At 40.3% G+C, this 24,960-nt stretch overlaps 1 protein-coding gene across 1 annotated transcript; it reads right to left on the bottom strand.

Annotated features, from left to right (window-relative positions):
* Positions 1-6,350: 6,350 nt before the first annotated feature.
* Positions 6,351-23,518, bottom strand: ajm1 (apical junction component 1 homolog). Its single transcript, XM_063477853.1, has 2 exons — positions 23,300-23,518; positions 6,351-11,925 (listed from the first exon to the last, which is right to left on the bottom strand). The coding sequence occupies exon 2, from the start codon at positions 11,869-11,871 to the stop codon at positions 8,593-8,595; it is 3,279 nt and encodes a 1,092-aa protein (XP_063333923.1). The 5' UTR covers positions 11,872-11,925; positions 23,300-23,518; the 3' UTR covers positions 6,351-8,592.
* Positions 23,519-24,960: the final 1,442 nt, after the last annotated feature.

Genomic DNA, 24,960 nt, shown 5'->3' with positions numbered 1-24,960 from the left:
CTGCTTACTTGTACAAAGAGACGGTTCAGTTTTGGGGAGGAGTGCTGATCCGAGTGAGTGGTTTTGTGACAGGGAAAGAAGTCCGATCTGTGAGTCCAGTACATTGAAGCAGACGGCAGGCAGAGAGAGTGAAGGTAATCTAAGTCAAGACTGAGCAGGATCGGTTGCAAATGATGAGGTTTCCCAGCTGGAGGCTGCCAGTGGTGTGAGTATTGAAGCAAGCTGCGAGCACAAGGAGAACACAGGTAAGGCCAACGTTGAACCACAGGAGACACAGAGATAAGCAGCCTGTTATCACCATGAGTAGCTGACGGACTGGTGAAGGAGAGTAGACCAGGCTGGGTTTAAATGCAGCCTCCACATCGCAGCTGATTAGTCCCAGGTGCGGGAGATTGCCTGACTCCGCCTCAGGGAGGACCCCGGAACACAGCTGCCAGCCCCGTTGACACACCTACCACTGCAGCACTTAATGAAATACCAGAGCAATTTCCTAAAATTTTGATATTTAATACTGCAGGATGAAGGGAAACCGATTTAGAACAGTGTTACTTAGCTGATGGTGAGAGTCAAGTGCGAGAAGAATGTTCTTCACAACTGAGTTTGAGTTTTTGACAGCAGTGTATGTGACCTGTAGTAAAATGATCATTTGATAAATTGTTCAAAATGGAAATATGAACATCAGTAAAATTGCACATCAGGACACCAGTATCAGCAGAAAAATGGAGATACCTGGAATAGCTGTAGTTTAGCTGAATTTGTGAGCCTTTGAGCAGAGAGGTCTAGTTTAAACACTTTGAAGTTCTGGTAGGTTGGACCTGTTGTACATCTTCAAAGCTGAACTCACTTCCTAAATGATAGAAATGATTAGCTCAATTCAGTTTTATTTATACAGCGCCAAATCACAACAACAGTTGCTTTATATTGTAAGGTAGATCCTATAATATAATTCAGCTGTGCTCTCCAGAGTCTATATGTGATTGAGGTAGTTATTATCAGTGAGGGCTTGACATTTTGTTGGTACATACTGAGGCCTTAGGGAACAATCTATATGATCAGAAAGTTACAGAAATTAACCTAAAGATAATCTGGTTCAAAATTGATCAGTGTCCCCTTCAAGACTATGTCACTTTTTCTTCCCAGCATGGTTACATTTTGGGTTTTTTTTTGCCTCTGCAATGATCTCATTCAGCAACCTTTAAACTTGATTTTCAATTTGGAGAAATGAAAAAATTTGCAGGGAAACAATTCTCAGAAGTAGGGCAGAAGATTGAATTGGTGTAGCCCATCTTTTCAATTTCCTGCATAGTGGTAGACAATGGCTTGCTGTTATTCTCAGATGCTAAAGACACCAGTACATTAAAACTCCAGTTTCCCCTGGAACCTGCTGATAGATGGGATCTTGAATTTAAGTATATTTTTATTTATTTTTTGCAGTCATATTCTCTACCATTATGCACAGAGTTCACATTCAATCATGTTTAATTAAGGTGTGCAGCCATGTAACGTCATGTTTTTAAGAAATAGGTATATAAAAATAACTTCAGTAAAAACTAAAATTACAACATACACCATTTTAAGTGATTACAATTGACAATATTAGATATTAATTAATATTATGATTATTCTTTATAATTTTGTAGTGCTTTATTATATCACAGATAATTTTGGTATGGTGTAATACAATATGTGGCTTTAAACCAGGGGTGTCAAACTGATTTTACATCGTGAGCCAAATACAGCCCACTTCTATCTTAAGCGGACCGGACCAAGGAAACTCGGGATCCCGTTTCTGTCAGTGTAAAGAAGTTGCATATTTAACTGTTTTTCTGTATGACAAAGAAAAAGCTGCTGTCAGCACGACTATTTGGACTTAAAATGGTAAGAATTAAATGTGTAAAATTACAGAAAAAGTTCTGGTTGCTCAACTTTTTTTCAAGATTAACTTTAGATTTTTATAGTAGAAAGTAAAAAAAAATAAACTTTTCTGTTTTTCACAAAGTTACAGAGGTTTTATTAGAGACATAGCTAAGCGTTTTATAATTTGTCAGGTTTTGTGAAAGTTGAAACTTCTTCGGTATTGAAAAAGCAGCGGTCGACAACACTACACAACGGTGCGTGAGCAAGCGAAAGAAAGCAGAGATTTGATGGGAAGGTGGTCCCGAAGCACACTGAGAGATAGAGCTGTCCAGGAAGTTTCGATTAAAATTAAGAAGGAATTCATTACAATTTTTTTCAAAAGTGAAGTGTAGTTTAGGTCTTCTTTTGCTGCTGGTTCACAGATTTTTGGTCAGAGTGACGAAATCTGCATTTTCGGTGAGATGTCGACTTCAACACGTGACGGCATGTCCGGACCCGCGTTTTCTGTTTACATCCATTTGCGGTATCTGTTTACCCACTCTTTTAGCTTGCATTTAAATCCAGCGCCCCTCTGTTTACGTGGCGTGACGTCTGCCCCCTTCCTTTTTTCACATAATGGTAGAGTCTGTCTTTGCATGTGATTGGCTGCATGGCGTGCCCATCAAAATAAAGACAAACTCCTGCCTGCATACATTCTCAGCAGGGCCTGTGCACTCAACTGCCTTCTGCTGCCCAGCACACCACACACAGCTCTCCTTCCTTCTCCTCTGGGACTCAAGGTGCTGCTTAAATAGGGAAGACATAATTAGAGTGTTGACTGCCAGCTGTGTCGGGCAGCCTCCCCCTGAACCCAGTGCCCTGTCCCTCCTCCTCCGCAGAGCTAAAAACCACACACTGACATAGAACTGTTTCTTAACATTTACATTTTATCAGCGATTAACAACAATAGTAAGAATGCAGCAGTTACTGTAAAGATGGCAGCAGGTCACTAAAAATGTGTTGCACATCTACTAAACATAAGGTCAGCGGTTTGATCCTCTGCTTCTCCAGTATATATTGAAGTGTTCATGGGGAAAGAACACAGAACACCAATTTACCCCCCCGCCCGCCCCTATGTATACCTCAGAGTTTGAATGTGCAGGTGATGAATTAAAAAAAAAAAAAGCCTTAAAGTGTAAAGACTAAAATACCTTATGAAAATGTGAGTGAATTGATGACTTTATCTTTATGTTAGTTCAGTAAAACTTCAAAAGACTACTCGTCCATTTATTTAAAATAGATTTGAAGAGTACTGTGTCTCTTATAGTATGTTTAAATTATTTAATAACAACACTAACTGGCAAATCAGGAAGGTGTATTGTTGGGGTGGCTGTAGCTCAGGAGGTAGCGCAGGTTATCTGGCTAATCAAAAGGGTAGTAGTTCAATTCCTGGCTGCTCCATTCTGCATGCCAAATATCCTTGGGCAAGATACTAACCCCGATGCATTCACTGGAGTGTAAAAATTCAGTAGAAATGAATGCTCGGGTAAACACGTTATAAAAGAACCAGTCCATTTACATATGCAAACAGAAAATAGGTTGACTAGGTCAATGGCCATGAATTTCCAGTCCGGGGTTTGTGTTGTAATGTTTAGTATTGGACAACTGCTTGATTTTATTATCATCTTAGTAATCTTAAGCTTTAGCTCTAACAAGGGTTTTGTTTTTGTGCTGGTTCCTATTGGGACATTTTTGTTATTCCAGTTATGAGTTTTAGTCCATGTCATATTGTTTAATACCTCCTTTTATTTGAATTATTTTATTTTATCCCATCTTGTGTTTTATCAGTTTCCCTGTTTTGCTAATTTATACCACTTGATTATTTTGATATGGAATAATGCAATGCTACTTTAGTAGTGTCCAAGAATAAAAAAAAAAATATGAAGCTGAAATGAGGAAAACCTGAAAGTAGCAGAGACTAAAACAAAAATGTGACCATTTTTTGTCACATTTGTGTGGGACTTACAACTTGAACACAGTTGAGACTTGCTTGTTGTTGCCATGGTGACTCATGTTGCTGATGAAGTCAAGAGAGGTTTGCTAAAATGAGCTGAAATGACATTTATTTTGTTTAATGGTTTTGGTCACATCGTTTGTATGACTATTGTAGATATCTGCTGATAAACACCAGCAGTGGATGAAAATGTTTAAACTTTGCAATGTTTTACCTGATTCCTGTTTTCTTAAACCACAGCATGATGAGCTCTCTGAGTCAGTGCTCTTATGCCCTTGTTATTCATTCTCTAACACATGGCCTAAATTCAGTGCAGACTCATTCACATTCTCTGGTGGGTTTTCTAGAGTACTTGCATTGACTGTGCCCACAGTGCACTGGTGTGTGGCACTAATCTGAAGCTCTGCAGACTTGTCAGACTGCCACTAGTCACAGAAGGAGCTGTGCCTAGCAGCTTAATGCCCAGCCAAAAGAAGAAAGCCTAAACAATTTTACACCACTGCATTACAATCTTACAATGGCATTGGACAGTTTAAACACATGCACAGGAGACACACAAGTCCACATGTAAAGATATTAAACGATTTAGTGGTTGTTGGGCATGTGTGGACTGATGAAGGTCATCTTTTCTTTATCATCTGAGGTTTCATCAGAGAGAGGTTCCGAAAGACGATACAAAACAAAGGAAAGAAGTCAGAAAGAGGAGGGGAAAGCACTAAACTAACAAGTAGAAGTGACACAATGTATTGTTTCGTTTTTTGTTGTGGAGATTTCAGAAATTCTCTTTACTTAAAAATGAAAATGGAGAAAAAGCGTCAGAAGTCTATTCATCCATCCATTTTCTGCCACTTATCCAGGTCTGGAATGCGGTGGCAGCAGTTTAAGCAGCGATATCCAGAGCTCCCTCTCCCCACCTGTGATATTCACCATTTGGCTCCAGCTGTGCCATCAATGCATTTCCAAGCCAGTCGAGATCTCTTTTATAATCTCATTATTTGGGCACAAAAGAAGTGGCAGGCCTATGATCTACAGCAGATGAACAGAGTATAAAAATCTTCTCCTTATGAAAGAGAAAATAACCCAATAAAGACCTGAGATGGGGCTAGTTGATGCATCTACTGCTTGATAAAGCTTCATCAGAAATTGTCTTAGTGAAGGAGTAGCTGTCCAGAAGGGAAATGGGGAGAGAAAAGGCTGTGTTATGCCAAATTACACAAGAAATAGACTGAAGACCAGTAGCAACAGAATGTATGGAGTTATGATTTCACATTTGATCTTTTGTTTCAAATCATTGTTGGTATGTATGACAATAATGAGGATATACAACGATCTGTAGAACACAGTAGATAGTTTTGCCTTTTTACCCAGTGGCGTTGGGGTATCAAAGGTAATCAATTATGAACATAGAAAGGTCCTCTTAGATTTTGATCCACCATGCAATATGATCTGGAAAGTATCTGATTGACAACAGTTTCATTTTTCAGCATGACAGTCTCCCAAAACACAGTGTGAATGCACTAGAAGCATACCTGGGTAGAGAAAAAGACTATATTGAAACACAGCAGTGAAAAAGTGTGTGCATTTCTATTTGTTTCTATATTCCGATTGCAAAAGCTGCCAGACAGGACAGGATATTTTTTAAAAAAAACGACAACAAAAAAACTAACAAAGAAAAGAAAGAAACACAACAGAAAACAGATCAAAAGAGAGCCAAAACCCAAAGAAGCACTTTGGATTGTCCTTCAAGAAGTCTGAAGAAATAATCCTGAAGAAATGAAAGAAATTACAAGAGCTTGCCTAAGACACTCCAGGCTTTGTTAAAGAATAAAGAGTTTGGCATTTATACTGTATTTCCATGTATGTTTGCACGTTTCAATAAATCACTGCACCACTTTCCTATTTTCCCAGCTAAATATAAAAAATGAGGCTTGGTTTCAGAATTTTGCACTGCTGTATTGTAGGCAGGAACGTAGATCAGCTATTAAAAAAAGAAAGAAAAAAGCTAATTGCAGTTTCACTGAGTTTTGCATGATCTGACAGGGTGGATTTGCTGGGACGTCTACTCTGAGGATGATTGGAGCCAAGATATCAAATTTGGATGCATCACTCTATAAGACCTGTTGCCACTGATTTTCAGTTCAGTTCTTACATCAGGAATCTCTCCCTGTTTCCCTTCCTTAAGAATGGCGTCTTGACAGCCACCTTTCCCACTGAGACCGTTCAGATTGATCAACTGGTAGATTTTCTGATGGCTTTGTGGAAGCAAAATATAAAGTAACAAGGGGTCAAGACTTTTGCACAGTATTGTGAATGTATATGTATCCCTCTTTTGAAGAAAAATTAAGAACTTGACAGTCTGACCTTGCTAAACATAGTAGGTAAGTAAGTTAAATTTATTTATATAGCACTTTTTAAGACAGGAATCTGTTACAAAGTGCTTTACAGGGAATATAAAATAATATTATAATAATCACAAGAACAGCTAGACAGCAGTTCCCATTCCATTTATTATATATGATTTATAAATTGACACACTCAGACACTCACATTGAAAGTATAAAAAATACAAGACTACAGAGTTTTCTAGACTTTTTAGTGAGGTCTCTTCTTCATTGCTTTAATATATTATTTTAACTTAAATGACAAAAATGGAAAATTCCTATTTTCCTTAGGATAGTTTTGACAAATCCATTCATCAAGCAAGTTACTATCATTTATGTCATTTTAAAATGATATCAGAGCATAGAAAACAGAATCACATGCAGCCAGCAACTTTTCACTGAATCTATACAGCACATCCTATAAATTGACTTTCGAATATATGTGCTTCAAGTTTCATTGTACTTTGTATTACAAAATGTAAGGAAAGGTGATATCACAAGGGAAAAATTGAAATGTCAAGGAATGATTAAAGGCTGGACTGTCTTTTGAGCACTAGCTAACTGACAAAGTCATGACTTTTGCAAATACACAGGTCAAAAAAGGGCTTGGCTGAACAATTTTCAAATTGCTGCAACATATGACTGATTCTTTAAAACTGATTTAAAAAATGTAATCACTGTGCTGGCAGGCATTTGAGATTTAGGATACTACAAAAACAAAGTCGAGAAATGTTCTATGCTTACAAATAATGAACCAACATGGTTGAAGTGTCTTTCACATACCAGGTGACAATGGCACCTTTGCGCTCTGGAATGCATTCTTTTCTATAGCTTGCATCGTGCAAGAACAGATTTTCATTGCGTCAAGCAAAGTGCAGTGCAAGCATGGCAGCTGTGGAGCACTTCTGCATGCGGTGTAATGTAAATTTGTACAACCAAAAGAAAACACAGAATGATGGGGAATGGTTACATAATACACATAAAGATCACAAGTGGTTGCAAAAAAAAATTTGTAGTACAAACCCAAGCACAGCACAGCACAAATTTTGAGCCATTCGCTCAACCTAGCAGTCAGTGCACAAGCCACTTTCTATGTGAAATGGTTTCATTCAGAAATATTTCTAAAACTTCTAAAACCAATGAGTAACATGTAATGATTCCAGTTTGCTAAAACCAAAATAGGAGGGTGTAAGACACAGATGAATTAAAACTAGTGCAGCACAAATACACAGCTAATGTCTCCTTTAAACATGTATGTACCATATAGCTACTACTCTGGCTCACCTTGCTCTAAGAACAATAACCTGCTCCTGCTGTTTACTCATATAGTTTCATTTATTAATATATCTAAAAAATACATAATTTATCGATATCAGACCATTTTGTATGTGCATGGTTTTGTTTGCTTATTTTTGTTGTAGTAGATAACACTCACTATTCACAGTGCTTAAAACTAAACAGTACAGGCCAACACATACAGTGTGGCTGATAGCTGGCACCATTCCAATATCCATTAAAATGTAACTCAAGCCCAATACTGCTCAGCTGATTTTGCAAAGCAGCCATGAACAACTACTGAATTGAGCCACTCTCCAAAGTACTGTCTCGGGAAAGAGGAAAATAGTGTTTTTGTAAGTGTAGTATTCCTACCAAAGCAGCATACATGCATCAGTTTTTGTTTTAAATCTCACTTCAGAGTTGTCTTATTATGAGTATTTATGCTTCCATTAAAATTTTTTAATATTTTAGCTCAGTTGCAGCTATTTTTTTTACATATAATATAATATAATATAATATAATATAATATAATATAATATAATATAATAAGAGAAACTACAATTTCTGTAGTTAATTCGTGAAATAACTTTGCATAGGAAAGTTATATAGTTACAAAAATTATAAATAAATTTCATTTTTTCAGCATGGTATACCATTTAAGTGACATAGTCATAAGGTATTCACTCACAGAAACGGACAATCATTTAAAGAGGCTATAATTCAAAGAATATACAGAACTTGTTAATTTAAATAAAATGAAAACACCAGAATTTTCCTTTGTGTACACCTTAGCAAAAAAAATGTATCATAAATGATCAGCATACGAATAATTTTATTTTATTTAAATTAAGTGTGGCTGATAAAAGGTATGTTAAAAAAATGTAAAAAATGTATTTTACTCATTCTGCACCTGACAGGAAGTATTCTGATAAAGATTAATACTGACGAAGTAAACATGAATATATATATTATTTTGATAACAAAATAGTTATCTACAAATGTTTTGTTATTGAGTGGATATATAAATATGTATAACAATATATATGTATTTCTATACATATATATTTACAACTAAAGGTGCACTTAAATAATGTCATCAAGGAGATGTGGGGTGCCTATCCAATCCAACGTCCTGGGCTCTGAAGCAGCCATAATCATGCACATAAACTGTTTACCGGTCCTCTTATCAATAGGATAGATTGTTGTAGGAGTGAATCTTCTGTTACTTTCCACAAACTCACAGAGCTGCTGATACACTTGTGGGTATTCGTGGCGTAAGAAAACCCCTCGAATCCTTAACTCTCGTTGTATATTAATGAAGCAAATTTCTCTGGCCTTCCGGCCTTCTTCTCCCTCTTTGTCGAGATCTGCTGTTCCTGGGGGTGGAGTAAGGATCAGTGTTTCCATGTCACTCTCTTGCTTGTGAACCTTTCTCTCTGGGCTAAACGAAGCCAATGCTACTTTTGCATATTTTCTGACAGTTGGAGCTTGGTTCCTTGGTGATGGCCCTTCAGGCAACTGCTCACCTACAGCAATGGATACATTTAAGATGAAACATTCGTTTGGGTCATACTCTTTACCAGCTTCCTGCAGTTCTTTACAGTACTCCCCTAGGTTGTCTTTGAAGCTTTCAAGCTCTCGAAGGGACAAATATGTAGGAGACATAAGTAAACTATCCAGACCATACTGCAAGAAGTTACTAGATGACAAAGGGTTAGGAAAACCAAGGAAGAGAACTCCTCTACCTCGAGAAAGGTAGCCAACTTTGGCAATACGGGAGAAGGCTTTGTGGACTTCAACAGTCTCCCGACAGTGTTTGATGATATGACGGCAAGTGCTACCAATTCTTCCATACAGGCAGCTTTCTTTATGAATATCCCAGTCCTCCCTGCGACAATTTCGAGAGCAGTAATAGGTGTAACAGCTATGGCAGGATTTAAAATAAAGACAGGCATTGAACAGGGTTTCTGTCCTCCGGCATTTGTTGTTAGAGCACATCATTGTGTCATCCTCATCTGGGCTCTGATCAGGGGAACACTCGTCTGCACTCTTCATTACATCACTTGCCCCATCTATATCTCGAAAAGCATCAGGATTCATTCGGATCGAGGTGGGCTGTTTGTCCAGAGGAGCTGCTTCTTCTGTGCCTGTCTTTGAACTCTTTCTGGACAAAGACACTGCTTCTTCCTCATCAATTAACTTCTTTAGTTGGTCCAGAATGTCTTCACTTGCCCTTCTGCTGGGTGGTTTATAGTCAGTCACAAGATCAGCCAGAAGTTCATCAAGTTGTTCAAGACTTTGCTGAAGTGAAGCATTGTCATGTGTCTTCTCTTTGGCTGAGCTCTCAAAGTCCCGATGAATCATTTCTGGACTCTCTGTGCTTCTGGTATCAAGAATGTCCCAACTGGCAGATCGTCCTTCAGCCTTATTAAGGCTACTTGATCGAATGTCATTATCTGTGATTGTTATTTCAGGGGTGACAAACCAGAGTTTACTGGTGCTGCTCTTTGATATCTCTGTTGGGCTTTTGTCAATCAGTGAGTTGTCAGACATTGACAAGGCTGCATAGCGTCTTGGTGAACTAGAGAGATTAACAACCACTGGTTGTGGTTTTTCACCAGCAGATCTCTCAGGCTTTCTGGAGTCAAGAAGATCATCATAACTCTGACCTCGCTGTACAGGAAGAGGCTGTTCTCTTTCCACACGTGAGTTCAGAATATTGTCCCAAGACCTTGAGTAAGATTTGGAATCTGTACCAAATCTTTGGGGTTCAACACATGGGTTGGTATACCACGGAGTCAGTGCAGGCTCTTGTTGTACTCTTGTTGGAGTGACTTGAGATGCTTGAGAGGGAGGATTGGTGGTGTAACCAGATGCATCTGAGCCATACCAGTCATCTGTTTGTGAATGCATTACTCTAGCATGTCTTCTGCCTTCAGTGTAATATGCCCTAGCTGGGACATGGTGCTCTGGTGGCATTGCATACATCTCACTGGAATAATAAAACCTAGGTGGAGCAGTCTGAATTTGATAAGACCTTGGATCATCCCCATAAAATATTCTTGTTGGAGGTGTCTGTATGATATATGGCCATGGTTCATTTGCTGCATAGGATTTGGGATACCCTGTCTTCATTGAGTATGAATAGGGCTCCATTTCAGAATAATATGGTCTTGTAGCTACAGCATGCACTATTCGAGTTCTTGGATCTTGCACAAATTGGACTTTTGGAGTATATGCTTGTCCAGGTGTGTAACGTTCATCATGAAAGTAAGAACTTGGTTGAGGAGGAGCAGTAGTAACATATCCCCCTGGGTCATCTGCATAAAAGAACTTAGTTGGCACATTAGGACTAGAGTGAGCTCTGCGTTCTCTGCCATAGAAATCACCTGATGAAGGCATCCTCTGCAAGGAAATCTCCATAGGTTGTACATAACTACTTGGCATGCTACGGGAATATTGATAACTTTGTCTACTTTCTGTAACAAATGAGTCAGTGGGAGTGGGCGTTCTAGAATATGAGAAATGGCGTGGGACAGTCAGGCTCCTAGTCCCTGCACTGTGGTGTCTCTGCCAGGGTATGTCCATTTGAGGTGTGGCATTTTTCCGTCCTGAATGATGTAATGTTGCATCATCAGGCTTGATGTCAACCCGACACCTGACATGAGGGCTAGTTGCTGGTTTATCCAGACCTTCATCCTCAAAATTATCAGCAGTGTAGTGAGGAGAATATCGACTACTGTCACCCATTTGTGGCTGCAACTTAATGGGATGTACTTCTTGCATATGAGCCCTGGTTGCTGCATAGGAGGGTTCCCTATGTGGTGATACTTCTGGTCTCCGACGGGAGTCTCTGTAATCCCTTTGGAACTCTCTGCCCTTCCTTCCTGAAGATGATGATCCTTCAAGAGACACGGCAGTGAAAGTTGTGTGGACTCGAGGCGCACTTTTTGACCTGGTCCTTCGTTTTTGTTCAGGGACAATTACCTCACTGGCCATATCTGTTGTCACTGGCTGAGGAGTCAACCTGTGACTAAAAATGTCAGGAGCAGAAAAACGGTACCTCTGCCGGTGGCCCAACACATTCCAGGCTACATCTTGGTTGGATGCCTGCCTATCTCCTTTCCTGTATGGAGAATCCATAGGATATTTGTGTGATTTGGGGTACTCCAGTGACTTGTAGTCAAAGGTACGGCAGTGTCTCTTATTGTCTTTGCTTTTACCGTCCTCCAGTGTGTTGGAATTTATACTATCACATTGTTTGGAAGATTGTAAGGACTTATAGAGTGAAGAAATGGGGATCACTTTTATGTCTTGATGCACCGTTGATACCAGTATGTCAGGTGGGTCTGTGCGTGTCATCTTAAAGGGATTCCTCTAGTTTTCTCCATCAAGTTGCTTTAATGTTGATGTTGCCTGGAGAAAAACAAAGAATTTCAGTCACATTTTGTACAAACATTAATAACGAAAATTTATATTAAATTCTGCAAACTATTCAGCCTTCTAGGACTGTTGTAGATCAAAACAAGAGCAGTACTACAAATTTAGTCGAGCAAAATTGTACCGCTCTAAAACCGGTCTAAATCATGGAATTGAATAAGGTCATCAAAATTTTTTCTCTATTTCAAGATTAACTTCCCTTGTGAACAACTTGGAATAGAGTTGCTGCTGACACTGATGCAGCTAGTGAGATGCCACTTAGGCAACTACTTAACTAATAAGATATTGAGGGTGGCAACAATCAGTTGGGGGCGGCAGGGAGGGGGCCCCTGTTATCTTCAATCGAATTTCCCACATTGACTAAAACTTAGCGATCCCCAGACCCATGCCTAGCTGTACACACACACACAATACACAAAGACACATATCTATCCACATCGACCCGACCCTTAAAAATGCATATGAACAGATGCCCTCCCAGAGCCAACACTGGAATGCAGCCAGCCTGGCCCCGGATCACCAGCCAACCAGTATGGGGTCTAAATAGTAAGTATGACTGTATGAGAACTAGAGTGCTATTAAAACTGAGGGGACAGATGCGAGATGAGCAGGTCACCCACTGCCCATAACATGAAGAACCCGGGACCCATGCAAACAGCTTGCATGGGTCCTGGGCCCACTTTTCTTATTCTCTCTTCTTCTGTACACCAGAGCACCGCTGCATGCAAGGCCACCACCCCTTGCTCCAACAGCAGTAACCTAGCTGATCAACAATGTAGGTGACAAAAGTCAATATTCTCCCAAAGGGCCTGAAAGAACTCAACAGCCACTGAGGCACAGACCGGGTATGTTTAAGTGGGCCTCTTGTTAGAACGGCCAAGAGGGTGCAGACCACCCCCATGGAACCAGGGGCCTAACCAGAAAATCTGCGACCCCCGCATCAGAGCCCCAGGTTGAGCTCCTGGACCTGCAAAGAAGAGGCAAGCCACCCGGCCTGGGGCCAGCACCCGTCTCCAGGCCCCTCCAGGCCCCAGGAATCCGCTAGACACCCATAGCCCTAGAGACCACCCCCAGCCACCTGCAACGCAGACAGGGAGAGGGCACTACAGTCGACAACTATCACCAACTAAGTAATGTACTTGATCAATGGGGACCAGAGAGAAATAAAAGAAACAAGATGATAACAGTAGATCTATACGTAAAATTCTATATTGAGTTATACAGAATCTGTTTTTTTAATTTTCCTTTCATGATTGTAGTTTTAATTAGTGATGTGTAAGGAAGTAAGATGTATATGTGACGTATTTACTTTCCTAGCAAATTCACTTACGTCACCTAAGATACACAACTATGTGGGGTTGGGATATAGCAACTAATTCATATGGATAGGTCCTCATATGGATGGGTCCTGTTCAGCGGTTCTCTGCCAGAACCTCTATGAACAGGAACACAAGATCATATAGCATGCATATTGTTATCTGTTGTGTGCATATAGTTATCTGTTGTGTTCACTGTTCAGTGTGTGCATAGTCTGTAAGGCACAGTTGGAGCATCCTTTGTCCTGTGTAGTGTGTTCTATGTATAGTTTTGTATTGTATAAGTTGTAAATTGGTGCTTTTAGTCATTTTGAAGGTGTGTAAGCATATTTGTGTCTTGAAGTTTTGGTCTGGATTGATGGAAAGACTTCGCTCCCACTTTGTGGTTGTAAAGGAAATTGAATCATCATTTTAATAATAATATTTTTGATAACAATTTGGGGGTACAGGTAGGGCTGGGCGATATGGCCTAAAATTCATATCTCGATATTCTTTAGCTGGATGGTGATATACGATATATATCTCGATATTTTTTAAAGCCATAAAGTAAGAACAAAAAGAGAGTTCTTAGTCAAAGCTGTGTCCCAGATCTCACATAGGCACTTTTATTAACATACAGCATAGATGTACATGAAAAAATTACTCAAATAAATTATCAGCATTTATTAAATAATAATTCTCCATAAATAAAATAAAACAATGTTGTTTTTGTGCATAACAAAATACTTACAATTGTGTAGTCAAAATGTAAACTAAAAGACGCTGAGCATAATAACAAAGCCAGACAGATTTCGCAGCTGCTCTGTTCCCAAGTTCTACTGCGTGACTGACAGCCTTGAGTTTTAAATCCGCTTCGTAACCGTGTCTCTTACAGGTGCCATTTGTGGTCCTTATACGCACACAATACGGAAATATTACGTTGAAGCACAGTATGCATTACTCCGCGAGGCTCCAGACTACGGTAGCCGTAATGCCCCAACAATCCATCAAGCGGTGCGGCTTCGTAGCTTACCAAAGTCGTACTAAAGCATTTTTGACAGATTGCTGAGCGCTGTGTACCACATAAAAACGGTTCGCAGTCAGTAAGCACAACCAGAATTCATACATAAGGCACACTGTCGATTTTTGAGAAAATGAAATGATTTTAGTGTAAGGTTATAGTCCAAAAAATACGGTACACGAGTTTTGTAAGGTAGTTTGTTTTGGGGCAGGAGGCTGGGAGACTTCGCGGTCTGGGATACAGCACTCTTCACACACTCTTCATTTTGCACTTTATGGTGCTGTTGTAAATAGTGAAAATACTAGTAGTGCTAGCTGCACGGCGTCAACACGTTAATGAGGTAACCGCTAACCGCAACGCTAACACGTTGACGCTGTGCGGCCCCACTCATGGGGCGATCCGCGGTAACTCATTAACGGAGATTTACCGCGTTAATACAGTTATGGCGTTAACGTCATTTTAACGAGAGTAACGCTGCAGCACTAAAATAGTAATCTCCAAATGTTTTCTTTTTACCGACCAGCTCCTCTTTGATAGCTGCTGTGTCCATCTTGTCGTTACCTGCAGGTGAAGCGATGGGGGAGGGGGAGTTGTGTTCAGTGAAGGAGAGAGGCGAGGCCGAGTAACGCAGCATAGAGACAAATGTGGATGAAAGAGAGGCAAACTTGCGGTTCCACAAATATAATTATAACGTAACATAGACTATATCGATATAAACGATATTGTCACATCTCTTATCTCATATAAAAATATATCGATATATTTAAAAACTCGATATATCGCCCAGTCCTAGGTACAGGAATGTAATAATTTATAATCAAGTTCAGTTCATTGGGATTAAATCTTTCCTGTTTGATGGATTTCAACTCCTGATATTCAAGAAACTTACTTTTGCTGATGAATTTCTGAAATGAAACAGAGTTTCTATCTTGAATAACATGTAACGAAAATTTGGTATTGCTACACCACCATTGTGTTTTGGCTTTTGTAGAGTTTTAAGACTTATTTGTGGAAATTCTTCCCATGAGAAATGTAAGAGCCAATTAAAGGTTAATTTTATTGCTAATGGTAAAATGATTAAAGGAGAAATATACATGTTTGTTGTTAAGAATATATTTTCTAGTTAATTTCAAAATACTGTTTGTTAAAGGTATAAAAATATAGAAGTGCGACATTCTAATGCGCTTTTTAGTATTTTGGGCTTCCGGCACACTGTAGTTACGTAGTTGGGGAGTCAGATAAGCTGGAAGCAACACAGTTTTTTGACCGAGCCTTGCCATGTAAATTCAAAGTTTCAATAAACATCTTTTTTGCAAGAAAAGAAAATGGACTTGCTCGCGTTTCAAATGCATGTTGCCGGACTGACTCCTAAAGGTGGGACAGAAGAGTGAAATAGAGACGGAGTGCCGCCACTACAAGAAATATAGGTAAAGTTTTCCAACATGTGAGACCATTTATAGTAGAGGAATATGGTTCAACTGTACCATGTCTGAGACCCTGGGAAAAAAATAATTATACCTAAATATCTAATGTTACCTGACTATAGTGACACAGTGGAGGTGTTCTAAAAATTACAATTCAGAGTCAACTGTTGATTTGCTCCATTTGATGGAGTAGTTTGATATAGATGAATACTTTTCTATTAGTGTGATTGTCCTCAGAAGATAGGTTTGTGTGTTACCAAGGACAAATAATACATCATCAGCATATAAGCTTATGTTACGGTTTGTATTTTCTTTTAATATTTACATTTGTGTCGGACTGCTGCTGATAGTGACTCAATGAAAATGACAAAAAAGGAAGTGGCAGAGTGGATAGCCCTGTCTGGTGCCCATTTGTAGATTGATCTTACTTTCCAAAGCTCCAAAGTAAGCAATAATCTATTACATTTATTAGTTTGCATGTGTTAGTGGTTGAGTGTCTGCCCCTGATAAAACCTGTTTAGTCAGGGTGTATTATAAATGGAGTGATATTTTTCTTAATCTTCTGGCAAGGGCTTTGCAAAGTATTCTGTGGTCTAGATTTATGTGTGACATTGGGCAGTAGCTGGATGGTAGTCATCTATCTTTGCATGGTTTAAGAAGTAGACTAATGATGGTAGGGTTCTTAAACTTAAGCTGGTTAAACTTAGAGGTGAGGCGGCGGTGACTTGTAGCTCGGCTGCAGAAGAGGATGGGGCAGCATCCTCACCTGGGACAGTGCTAGGGGAGCGGATAGCCATCATTTAATCATAATTTAATTGGGGCTGCTGTAGCTCAGTAGGTAGAACAGGTCACCTAGTAATCAGGAGGTTTTCCAGGAACACCCAGCCAAGTCATAAGCAGAAAGAATAAACAACTGTTGAAACAGACAGGCATATCATTACATGGTTTTGAACTACTAATATGCTGAGACCAGTCGGGAACAAGTACGACTTATTGCCAGCAATGTGGACCAAGCTCTCACGACAGTTGTACAGTGGCTGAATGGCTTGTAGCAAATACTCTGTACCCTGAAGGATGTGTTTTATGCCTCCAAGTTCACAAAGCACATGTAGACTGGTTGGGAGAACTCTCTGCAGACTCAAATATCCTAAAGAGGAAAAAGAGCTGGTCCAGTGTTCTACTACCAGGAAAAAGACCACTGAAGCTGATGTTCCACTAGGACAAAGTTTCCTTTCTAGTACCTTGGCATTGACCTTCTTAGGGAAGCTGAGTAGTGTGATGCCCCTATAGTTGGAACACTGTTGGTGATCCCCCTTCTTAAAGACAGGAATCACCACCCTGGTTTCCCAAACGAAAGGTTCTGCTCCAGATTTCCACGTGATATCAACCAAGACAGCCCTACAACATGTAGGGCCTTAAGGAGGTAGATGGCTCCATTCACCTCTGGTTTGTTGGTTACCACCTCAACAGGCACTGACACGGAGCGCCTGTGAACTTTCAGCACACTGCAGTGTCTTTAATCTATCTGTTGTATATATAAGAATCAGAATCAGTCAACAAACTGCTCGAAATGCGTTGACAGAAACAGTTCAGGTATTTTGAGTCATTCTGCACTCTAGATGCGTCAATTGTGTTAAAAATTTTAATCGCGTTTACCGTGATGGCGGATTAATTTGCGTTAACGCGTTAATTTTGACAGCACTAGTACAAATACATACTCACATACTCACCCAACATTGAGACACACAGAACGCAGTATACACACTCCCAATACATACTCTATGCTCCCAGGTCCAGGCACCAACATGCCCAGAGGGGCAATCTGACCCCAGACCAAGGATATGGTTCCCTTTACTCTGGGGTGGAGACTAGCAGACTGCTCCGGTCCCGCAGCAGCAGGGAAGTCCACCAGCCCAGACACCAACCAGACCTCCTCCTGGCCCCCTGCCCCAGAGAGCAAACAGCGAATGGGGGTGTGAGAAGAGGGAAGAAATTAGCGATGGGGAGGCGAGGAAAGGGGTGGGGGGCAAAGTACCCCCGCCCTGCAGCCAGCCTTCTCGTTGACCCCCATGGGCACCCCCGTTCCCCCAAATCCACCAAGGGCAGAGGGCTCAGGCCCATCGAGACCGGGGCTCACAGCAACAGCACTACCATGGCCCACAGAGCCCACATAGCCCATTCGACCCTACTGCAGAGGAAAACTACACCCACCCCAACATTCAGTCAACTCACAGACTACACCTGCAGAGTGTATTCCACAAGAGCAGAAACCACCTGCAAAAGATGGTAACAACCTCCCCGCCATCTAAAGAGGCCCTAGCTCTACCAATGCACTAAAGGCCCCACGTCAGTGCCAGGCCCCATGCACGCACCCACGCACAACTCCGGTGATACACCAACCAGGAACCAAGCCCCCCAGGCTAGCCAGAACACCAGCTTGGAAGCAAAGCACCCACAGAACCCCAAGTCCCCAAGCCTGGCCCGGACCCGCACTGCGATGTCTGCCAGCATAGACCTCCCCGAGCCCTGCTGCATGCAGCCACCATAAAAACACCACCCAAGAGCCACCAGAGCCCCATCCCAGTCAGCACTACAGCCCCCAGGTCAAGACCCCCAAAAAACCCACCCCTAGAGAACCCCCAGACACCCCTAGCCCATTAGTTTTATTTTTTCCAGTTCATGAGGACAGTCTGCTTAGCAATTCAGAAGGCAGTGAGAGCCATGTGGACTGTATTCATCTCCGTAGTGAAATCATTTAAGTCACTCAGCAAGCAAAGGGGAGGCTGAAATGTTACATTTCAGACACTGATAGTCTTCACATATCCTGTGCTAAAATGTCTGAAAAAGTGGACAGAAGCAGAGAGCGTGGATATAATTGTCAGGTGTATTGTCTTGACAGTGTGCGCAGTTGTTAGAAGATGTAAAACCCATCCTGAACATCCGCTGACCTGTATAGTGCACCCTGTGTAGTATTTTATATTGTATTAATTGTAGACTGTGATTTCTAATCAAATTAAATGTTTTTAAACATGTCTGAAGAAGAACATGTCAGAAGTTGTTGTCCAAGCTGACTGATAGATCCGCCTCCTATTTCGCAATAGGAAGTGATATTGATTCATTTATTTAGGAGTGGCCTGTATATTTTAGACAGTAATTTGAGGGGTTTTGAGATTAAGGAATTATACCACACTTGGTGGTGTTTATAATTTGACTTGATTAGGCTTAAATTTATTTTTTACTATAGATTTAATTTGTTAATATTCTAAAAATCTATTCTTGATAATTCCATATTGTTTAGCTAATCTGTCAATTGGAATAAAGTCTGTTTCTTCGATTATTCATAACTGTTCAAAGTATTTAATTCCTTTACAACTCTAATCTGCAAAGTTTATCATATCATTGTTCTGTAGTATGTTAGGGTTGTTCTAAATGGGTGTTCGAAGACCATGGGATCAATGAAGACTCAGTCATTTTTAGAAACTCCCACCATGCTGTTAGAGAGGAGCTGATATTGATGCTTTTAAAGCAATGAGCTACCATCATTGAACTACCATTCATTAGCTCAATGATGATTGAGCTAATGAACCGTAGGACTGAAATCCCTATATTTTCCATAGTTCCAGTTCTACATCCACTACTCACTCCACCACACCAATCTTAGAACTGAAGAAGCTTCTCAGATGAGAGGTGAAACATCTTCAAGAAACTAAAAGAAGTCCAGATGTTTTTCTTTCCAAGCTACTTAGACTACCTAGACATTTTTTGTTCTGTACTGTCAAATGTTTGAGGCATGGAAGCCTTGAAAATCTAAATTATAATACAGTAATAAAAACTGAAGCTGTTATACGTGTGTACTTGATTTTTTATTGTGGTATTACAAAACATACCACATATACCAAAATACTTATAACTACAGAAGAAGGTAAGAAGACTTTTAAGCTGATACAGGAATTCTGTTCAGGAGCAGTATATGGGAGGCTGTGTGTGAAACTCCTTCATCAAAGCTTTTCAGTTGTGCCAACACGCCTAACACAGTTTTTGGTTCAGTAAAAACTACTACTTTCATATTAAATATTCAAATGGACAGATCTGACCAAAAGATGACATTGGGAATAGATAAAATATTTCATGGTAAAAATAAGATGGAAACATAACAGTGAGAATATGGCATATACTTTATACAGCAGTAATAAATTACAGCAACAGCAAAAAATTATATACTGTAACAGGCTTCAAAATATAAGCCCATTGTTCCTGGGAAAATTTGATCTTTTGAAAACATCTCCCAGTGATCTTTTTAAAATAACACACTTATCATGATAATTTAATGCTTGTTTCAAGGTGTAACACATAACATTCTACATATCTAGGTGAGAGGAAGAGGAAAACACCATGTCTTTCATGTGTTTCTTCTTGCACAAAATAGGAGAGGGACCATCCAGCTTGTATGTCAGCACTCAGTTCAAAAGCCTGCATCTCTGATGGCATGGAGTGCATTAGTGCTTATCAAATTGGCAGCATGTGGATCCTGAAAGGCGCCATCAGTGCCAAAAGGTATATACAGAATTTAGAGGAACATACACTACCAGTCAAAAATTTGGACACACCTTTTCATTTAATGTTTTTTCTTTATTTTTACTTTTTACATTGTAGAGACATAATGAAGACATCAAATATGTCTTCATTATGTTGGTGATCCCCCTTCTTAAAGACAGGAATCACCACCCTGGTTTCCCAAACGAAAGGTTCTGCTCCAGATTTCCACGTGATATCAACCAAGACAGCCCTACATGTTGTACCCTCATGTAGCAAAGAAAAAAATTGATAAATAACTCTAAATATGTTTTATATTTTAGATTCCTGAAAGTAGCCACCCTTTGCTTTGTTGACAGAACTGCAAACCCTTGGCCTTCATGATGCAGTCACCTGAAATGGTTTTCACTTCACAGGTGTGCCTGTCAGGGTTCATTTGTAGAATTTCTTCTCTTCTTAATGGGGTTGGGTCCATCAGTTGTGTTGTGCAGAAGTCAGGTTGGTACACAGCTGACAGCCCTATTTGACAACTGTTAAAATTCCTATTATTGCAAGAACCAATCAGCTAAGTGAAGGGAAACAACAGTCCATCATTACTTTAAGAACTGAAGGTCAGTCAGTCTGGAAAATTGCTAAAACATCCAATATGTACCCAAGTGGAGCTGCAAAAATCACAAAGCACTACGACGAAACTGGCTCACATAAGGGCTGCCCCAGGAAAGGAAGACAAGTTAACAGCACCTCAGAGTAGAGCCCAGATAAATGCCACACAGACTTCCAGTAGTAGACAAATCTCTACATCAACTCTTCAGAGGAGACTGTGTGAATGAGGCCTTTATGGTCAAATAGCTGCTAAAGAACCAATACCAAGAAAAAGCAACAAGCAGAAGGGATTTGCTTGGGCCAAGAAACACAAGGAATGGACATTAGACCAGTGAAAATCTGTGCTTTGGTCTGATAATTCCAAATTTGAGATCTTTGGTTCTACCCGCAGTGTCTTTGTGTCTTTGGTCTCTACATGCATAGATCCTATCGTTAAGTATGGAGGATGAGGTGTGATGGTGTAGGGGTGCTTTGGTGGTGACACTGTTGGGGAATTTATTCAACACTGAAGGCACACTGAACCAGCACGGCTACCACAGCATCCTGCAGCAGCGTGCCATCCCATCCCAAACACACCTCCAGCCTGTGTAAGGGCTATTTGACCATGAAGGAGAGTGATGGAATGCTGCACCAGATGGCCTGACCTCCACAGTCACCTGACCTAAACCTAATTGAGAAGGTTTGGGAGGTGATGGACCACAGAAAACAGCCAACAAGATCTTGGAAAACCATTTCATGAAGGACATTGAGAGAATGTTAGAGTGTGCAAAGCAGTAATCAAAGCAAAGAGTGGCTGTTTTGAATAATATAAAATACAAAACATGTTTTAAGTTATTTCACACTTTTTTGTTTACTACATAATTCCATATGTGCTTCTTCACAGTTTTGATGCCTTCAGTGAGAATCTAAAATGTAAATAGTAATTTAATTAAAGAAAAAACATTAAATGAGAAGGTGTGTCCAAATTTTTGACTGTTAGTGTATGCTCGTATCCAGACAACATCTTTTGCAGGGAAGGAATTGTGTATTTCAGCAAGATAATGCTAAACCAAATACTATATCTATTACACGTAAAATTCATGGTAGAAGATTTCAGGGCTTTCACCATATGCATGTTCAGTTATGGTTCTCTTTTAGATACTAAATCATCACACAAAAAGACATATCTCAGCTTGTCTTGTTGTTGCATGTACGAGGGAAAGGCAATAGCAATGACATCCTAATATAGCATTTTTATATCAAGTAAAATTTTAGTCCACGGACAACATGATATGGCATAGCCCTAATGAAAAGCAAAAATTTAACTTCATCCCCTCCCAAACTGAAACAAAATAAAAGTAACTAGGACAAACTTATATGACAGCTGGATGTGTGGTTCATTCATTCTCTCTTTGGATTGTGTATAAAGTGTTTTGTTTTGACGAACATATGAAATTTCAAGACCAAAGTTCAACCCAAGACACACTGTGCAGCAGACTTGAAGGCTCCATCTCTTTACTTGTTCTTAATCCAGGTGGAGCAGTCTCTGGTATCTTGTGTGTCAGCCCCATAACTGAACTATTACAGGCAAGCTGATTCCTCACCTCTACAAATGCCCTTTTCTTCTCACTTTCCTGCATCCATTGGCAGACAAATGATGTGTGTAGATGACTGACAGTGTGCTGGATCAATGTTTCTGCTGCAGTTTCCTCACAACATGTCTATTGTTCTTCTTAGACACCTCTGTATGTGGCCTCTCTGTGGCCACATGCCGACCCTATTGCATTACAGCAGAAATCTGACTTTACTGGTCTAAAGTGGTAAAATTATTAGTTTGTATTGACCATTTGATAATGGACCAATTAATATGGGAGGCAATAAAGCAATGATGGGTATTGATGGGCGCAATGATAGGCATTTGCCAGTATTTTTGACATCTTTGTATCTATGCTGAGGGCATACATAGTGCTGAGGGCTAGCACTAGCTTTTTTTTTTAAATAAAATGAACTCTGGTCTCAGAGCCGTGAATCAAGCGTGAATAAACGTCGCATGGGATCGCTGGGGTAGCTAATACTGCGCAGGCTACTATCCTGATTGCTGCAGCACATCCTGCAGCTCCTGCTGCTGCCTGGAGCCTGAATCCTTAAGAGGATGATGTCAGTGTTCGATGATGGGAACACATTAGCCTATCGTCAGCCAGCAGAAAGCAAAAAAAAAAAGGAAAAAAAAGTGGCCAAATGAATAATACAAAGAACCAATACCCCATCTATGCTCAGAACATGCAATGCTCTGCGAGCTTCGAGTGATTACAAGCAGTTTAATTATTAGACCATAGATCCGAGAACAAGGTGTACAGTCTGCATGTTGTTCGGCCCGTATTACCGTCGCAGTGTTGTGAAATTAAGCAGAGATTTGCGAGGGGGAGACGATCCATCCGTGCCTGCGTGCATAATAGTGGACAGCGCGATACCGTAAATCAAAAGCTGCATCTTACCGCATCAGTTCGGATTCCCAGCTTGTGCTTATCCATTTTCTGTTAGGGACGTGACACGAGGGAGTGTGATAGTGGTTTCTCAGTGACGACATCGAACATGTGCAAAAGGCAAAGCTGCTCCTTATTGGTCAGAATCTTTAGATTTTTTTTCCTCCTCCTCCCTACTCGGTAGATTGCTGCGTTACCCTGCTGCAACATCCACACGTATGTCGCCGCAACCCGTGCTCCGTCCCTTCTCCCTTCCCCCGCCTCCCCTCCCGCTTTCTCTCTCGCGGTCTCTCTCCTTCCATTGCGCCTGCACCACTGACAGCAACACGCCTGAAACCACCCCTTCCAATGAGGCTGAGTGCCTCAGTCTTTCGCCTGACTGCAATGACCATTTACAAAAGAAGCAAAGCTCTGGCGCACATTTACACCGCGGTTCCAAATTATTATGCAAATGATATTTTTCTCTGATTTAACTAAATAGTCGATTCAAGTGACAGTCAGCATAATTTTCGAGTCATCAGACATTAGAGTATAATTGGAATGTTACTGAACAAACATCCCAGTGAAAACAGTATGTTTTTCAAAAATAACACACTTAAAATGCACTATCCCAAATTATGATGCACAACAGAGTTTCAAAACATTTTATAGGTTGTAAAGAACTGAAAATGGTCATTTGTTAAATTTGCAGCATTAGGAGATCATATTTACTAAAATCAAAAGCTTTTTCAATCAAAAACATCTTAAGAGGTCAAGTTACATATTAACATAGGACCCCTTATTTGATAGCAGTTTCACAATTCTTGCATCCATGGAACTTGTGTGTTTTTTGGAGAGTTTCTGCTTGAATGTCTTTGCAGGATGTCAGAATAGCCTCCCAGAGCTCTTGTTTGGATGCGAACTGCCTCCCACCCTCATAGATCTTTTGCTTGAGAATGCTCCAAAGGTTCTCAATAGGATTGAGGTCAGGGGAGGATGGGGGCCACACCATGAGTTTTTCTCCTTTTATGCCAATAGCAGCCAATGATGCAGAGGTATTCCTTGCAGCATGAGATAGTATTCCTTGCAGCATCCTCATGCATGATGATTTTGTTGCAGAAAGAACGGTCTTTTATACTGTACCATGGAAGAAAGTGGTCGGTCAGAAAGTCCACATACTTTGCAGAGGTCAATTTCACACCTTCAGGGAGCCTAAAGGGGCTGACCAGCTTGGAATCCACATGATTCCGGCCCAAAACATGACTCCACCACGTAATTACTGACATCGCAGCCTTGTTGGCAGAGGTGGGACCAAGTCATTGTTTTGCAAGTCTCAAGTAAGTCTCAAGTCTTTATCCTCAAGTCACAAGTCAAGTCTCAAGTAATGTCAGGCAAGGCAGAGTCGAGTCTCAAGTCACTGGTGTAAAAGTCCGAGTAAAGTCACAAGTCTGAAACTTTGAATTTCAAGTCCTTTCGAGTCTTTAAAAAAACAAAAAACAAAAAAACGAAAAAAGAATGTTGCAGTTATATGCTAAATGTAAATATTAGACCATGTAACTTTTAAATCTGTGTTTTTCTCAACACATGACGAAATAGTGAACTTAGAAAATATACACAAATTGTGAAATTGCACCTCTATAAAATGCAGCTCAATTAAACTTGGATCCAAGAATAATTTTCACCGACAGTTCTGA

This window comes from Pelmatolapia mariae, linkage group LG7 (assembly GCF_036321145.2).
Source record: "Pelmatolapia mariae isolate MD_Pm_ZW linkage group LG7, Pm_UMD_F_2, whole genome shotgun sequence".
Taxonomy (NCBI): Eukaryota; Metazoa; Chordata; class Actinopteri; order Cichliformes; family Cichlidae; genus Pelmatolapia; species Pelmatolapia mariae.
The sequence above is the reverse complement of the archived record's forward strand: the minus strand, read 5'-3'. Positions and strand labels throughout refer to the sequence as shown.

Bases quoted from the DNA above. Each gene is read 5' to 3' on its own strand.
- ajm1 (XM_063477853.1), bottom strand. From the start codon at position 11,871: ATGACACGCACAGACCCACCTGACATACTGGTATCAACGGTGCATCAA.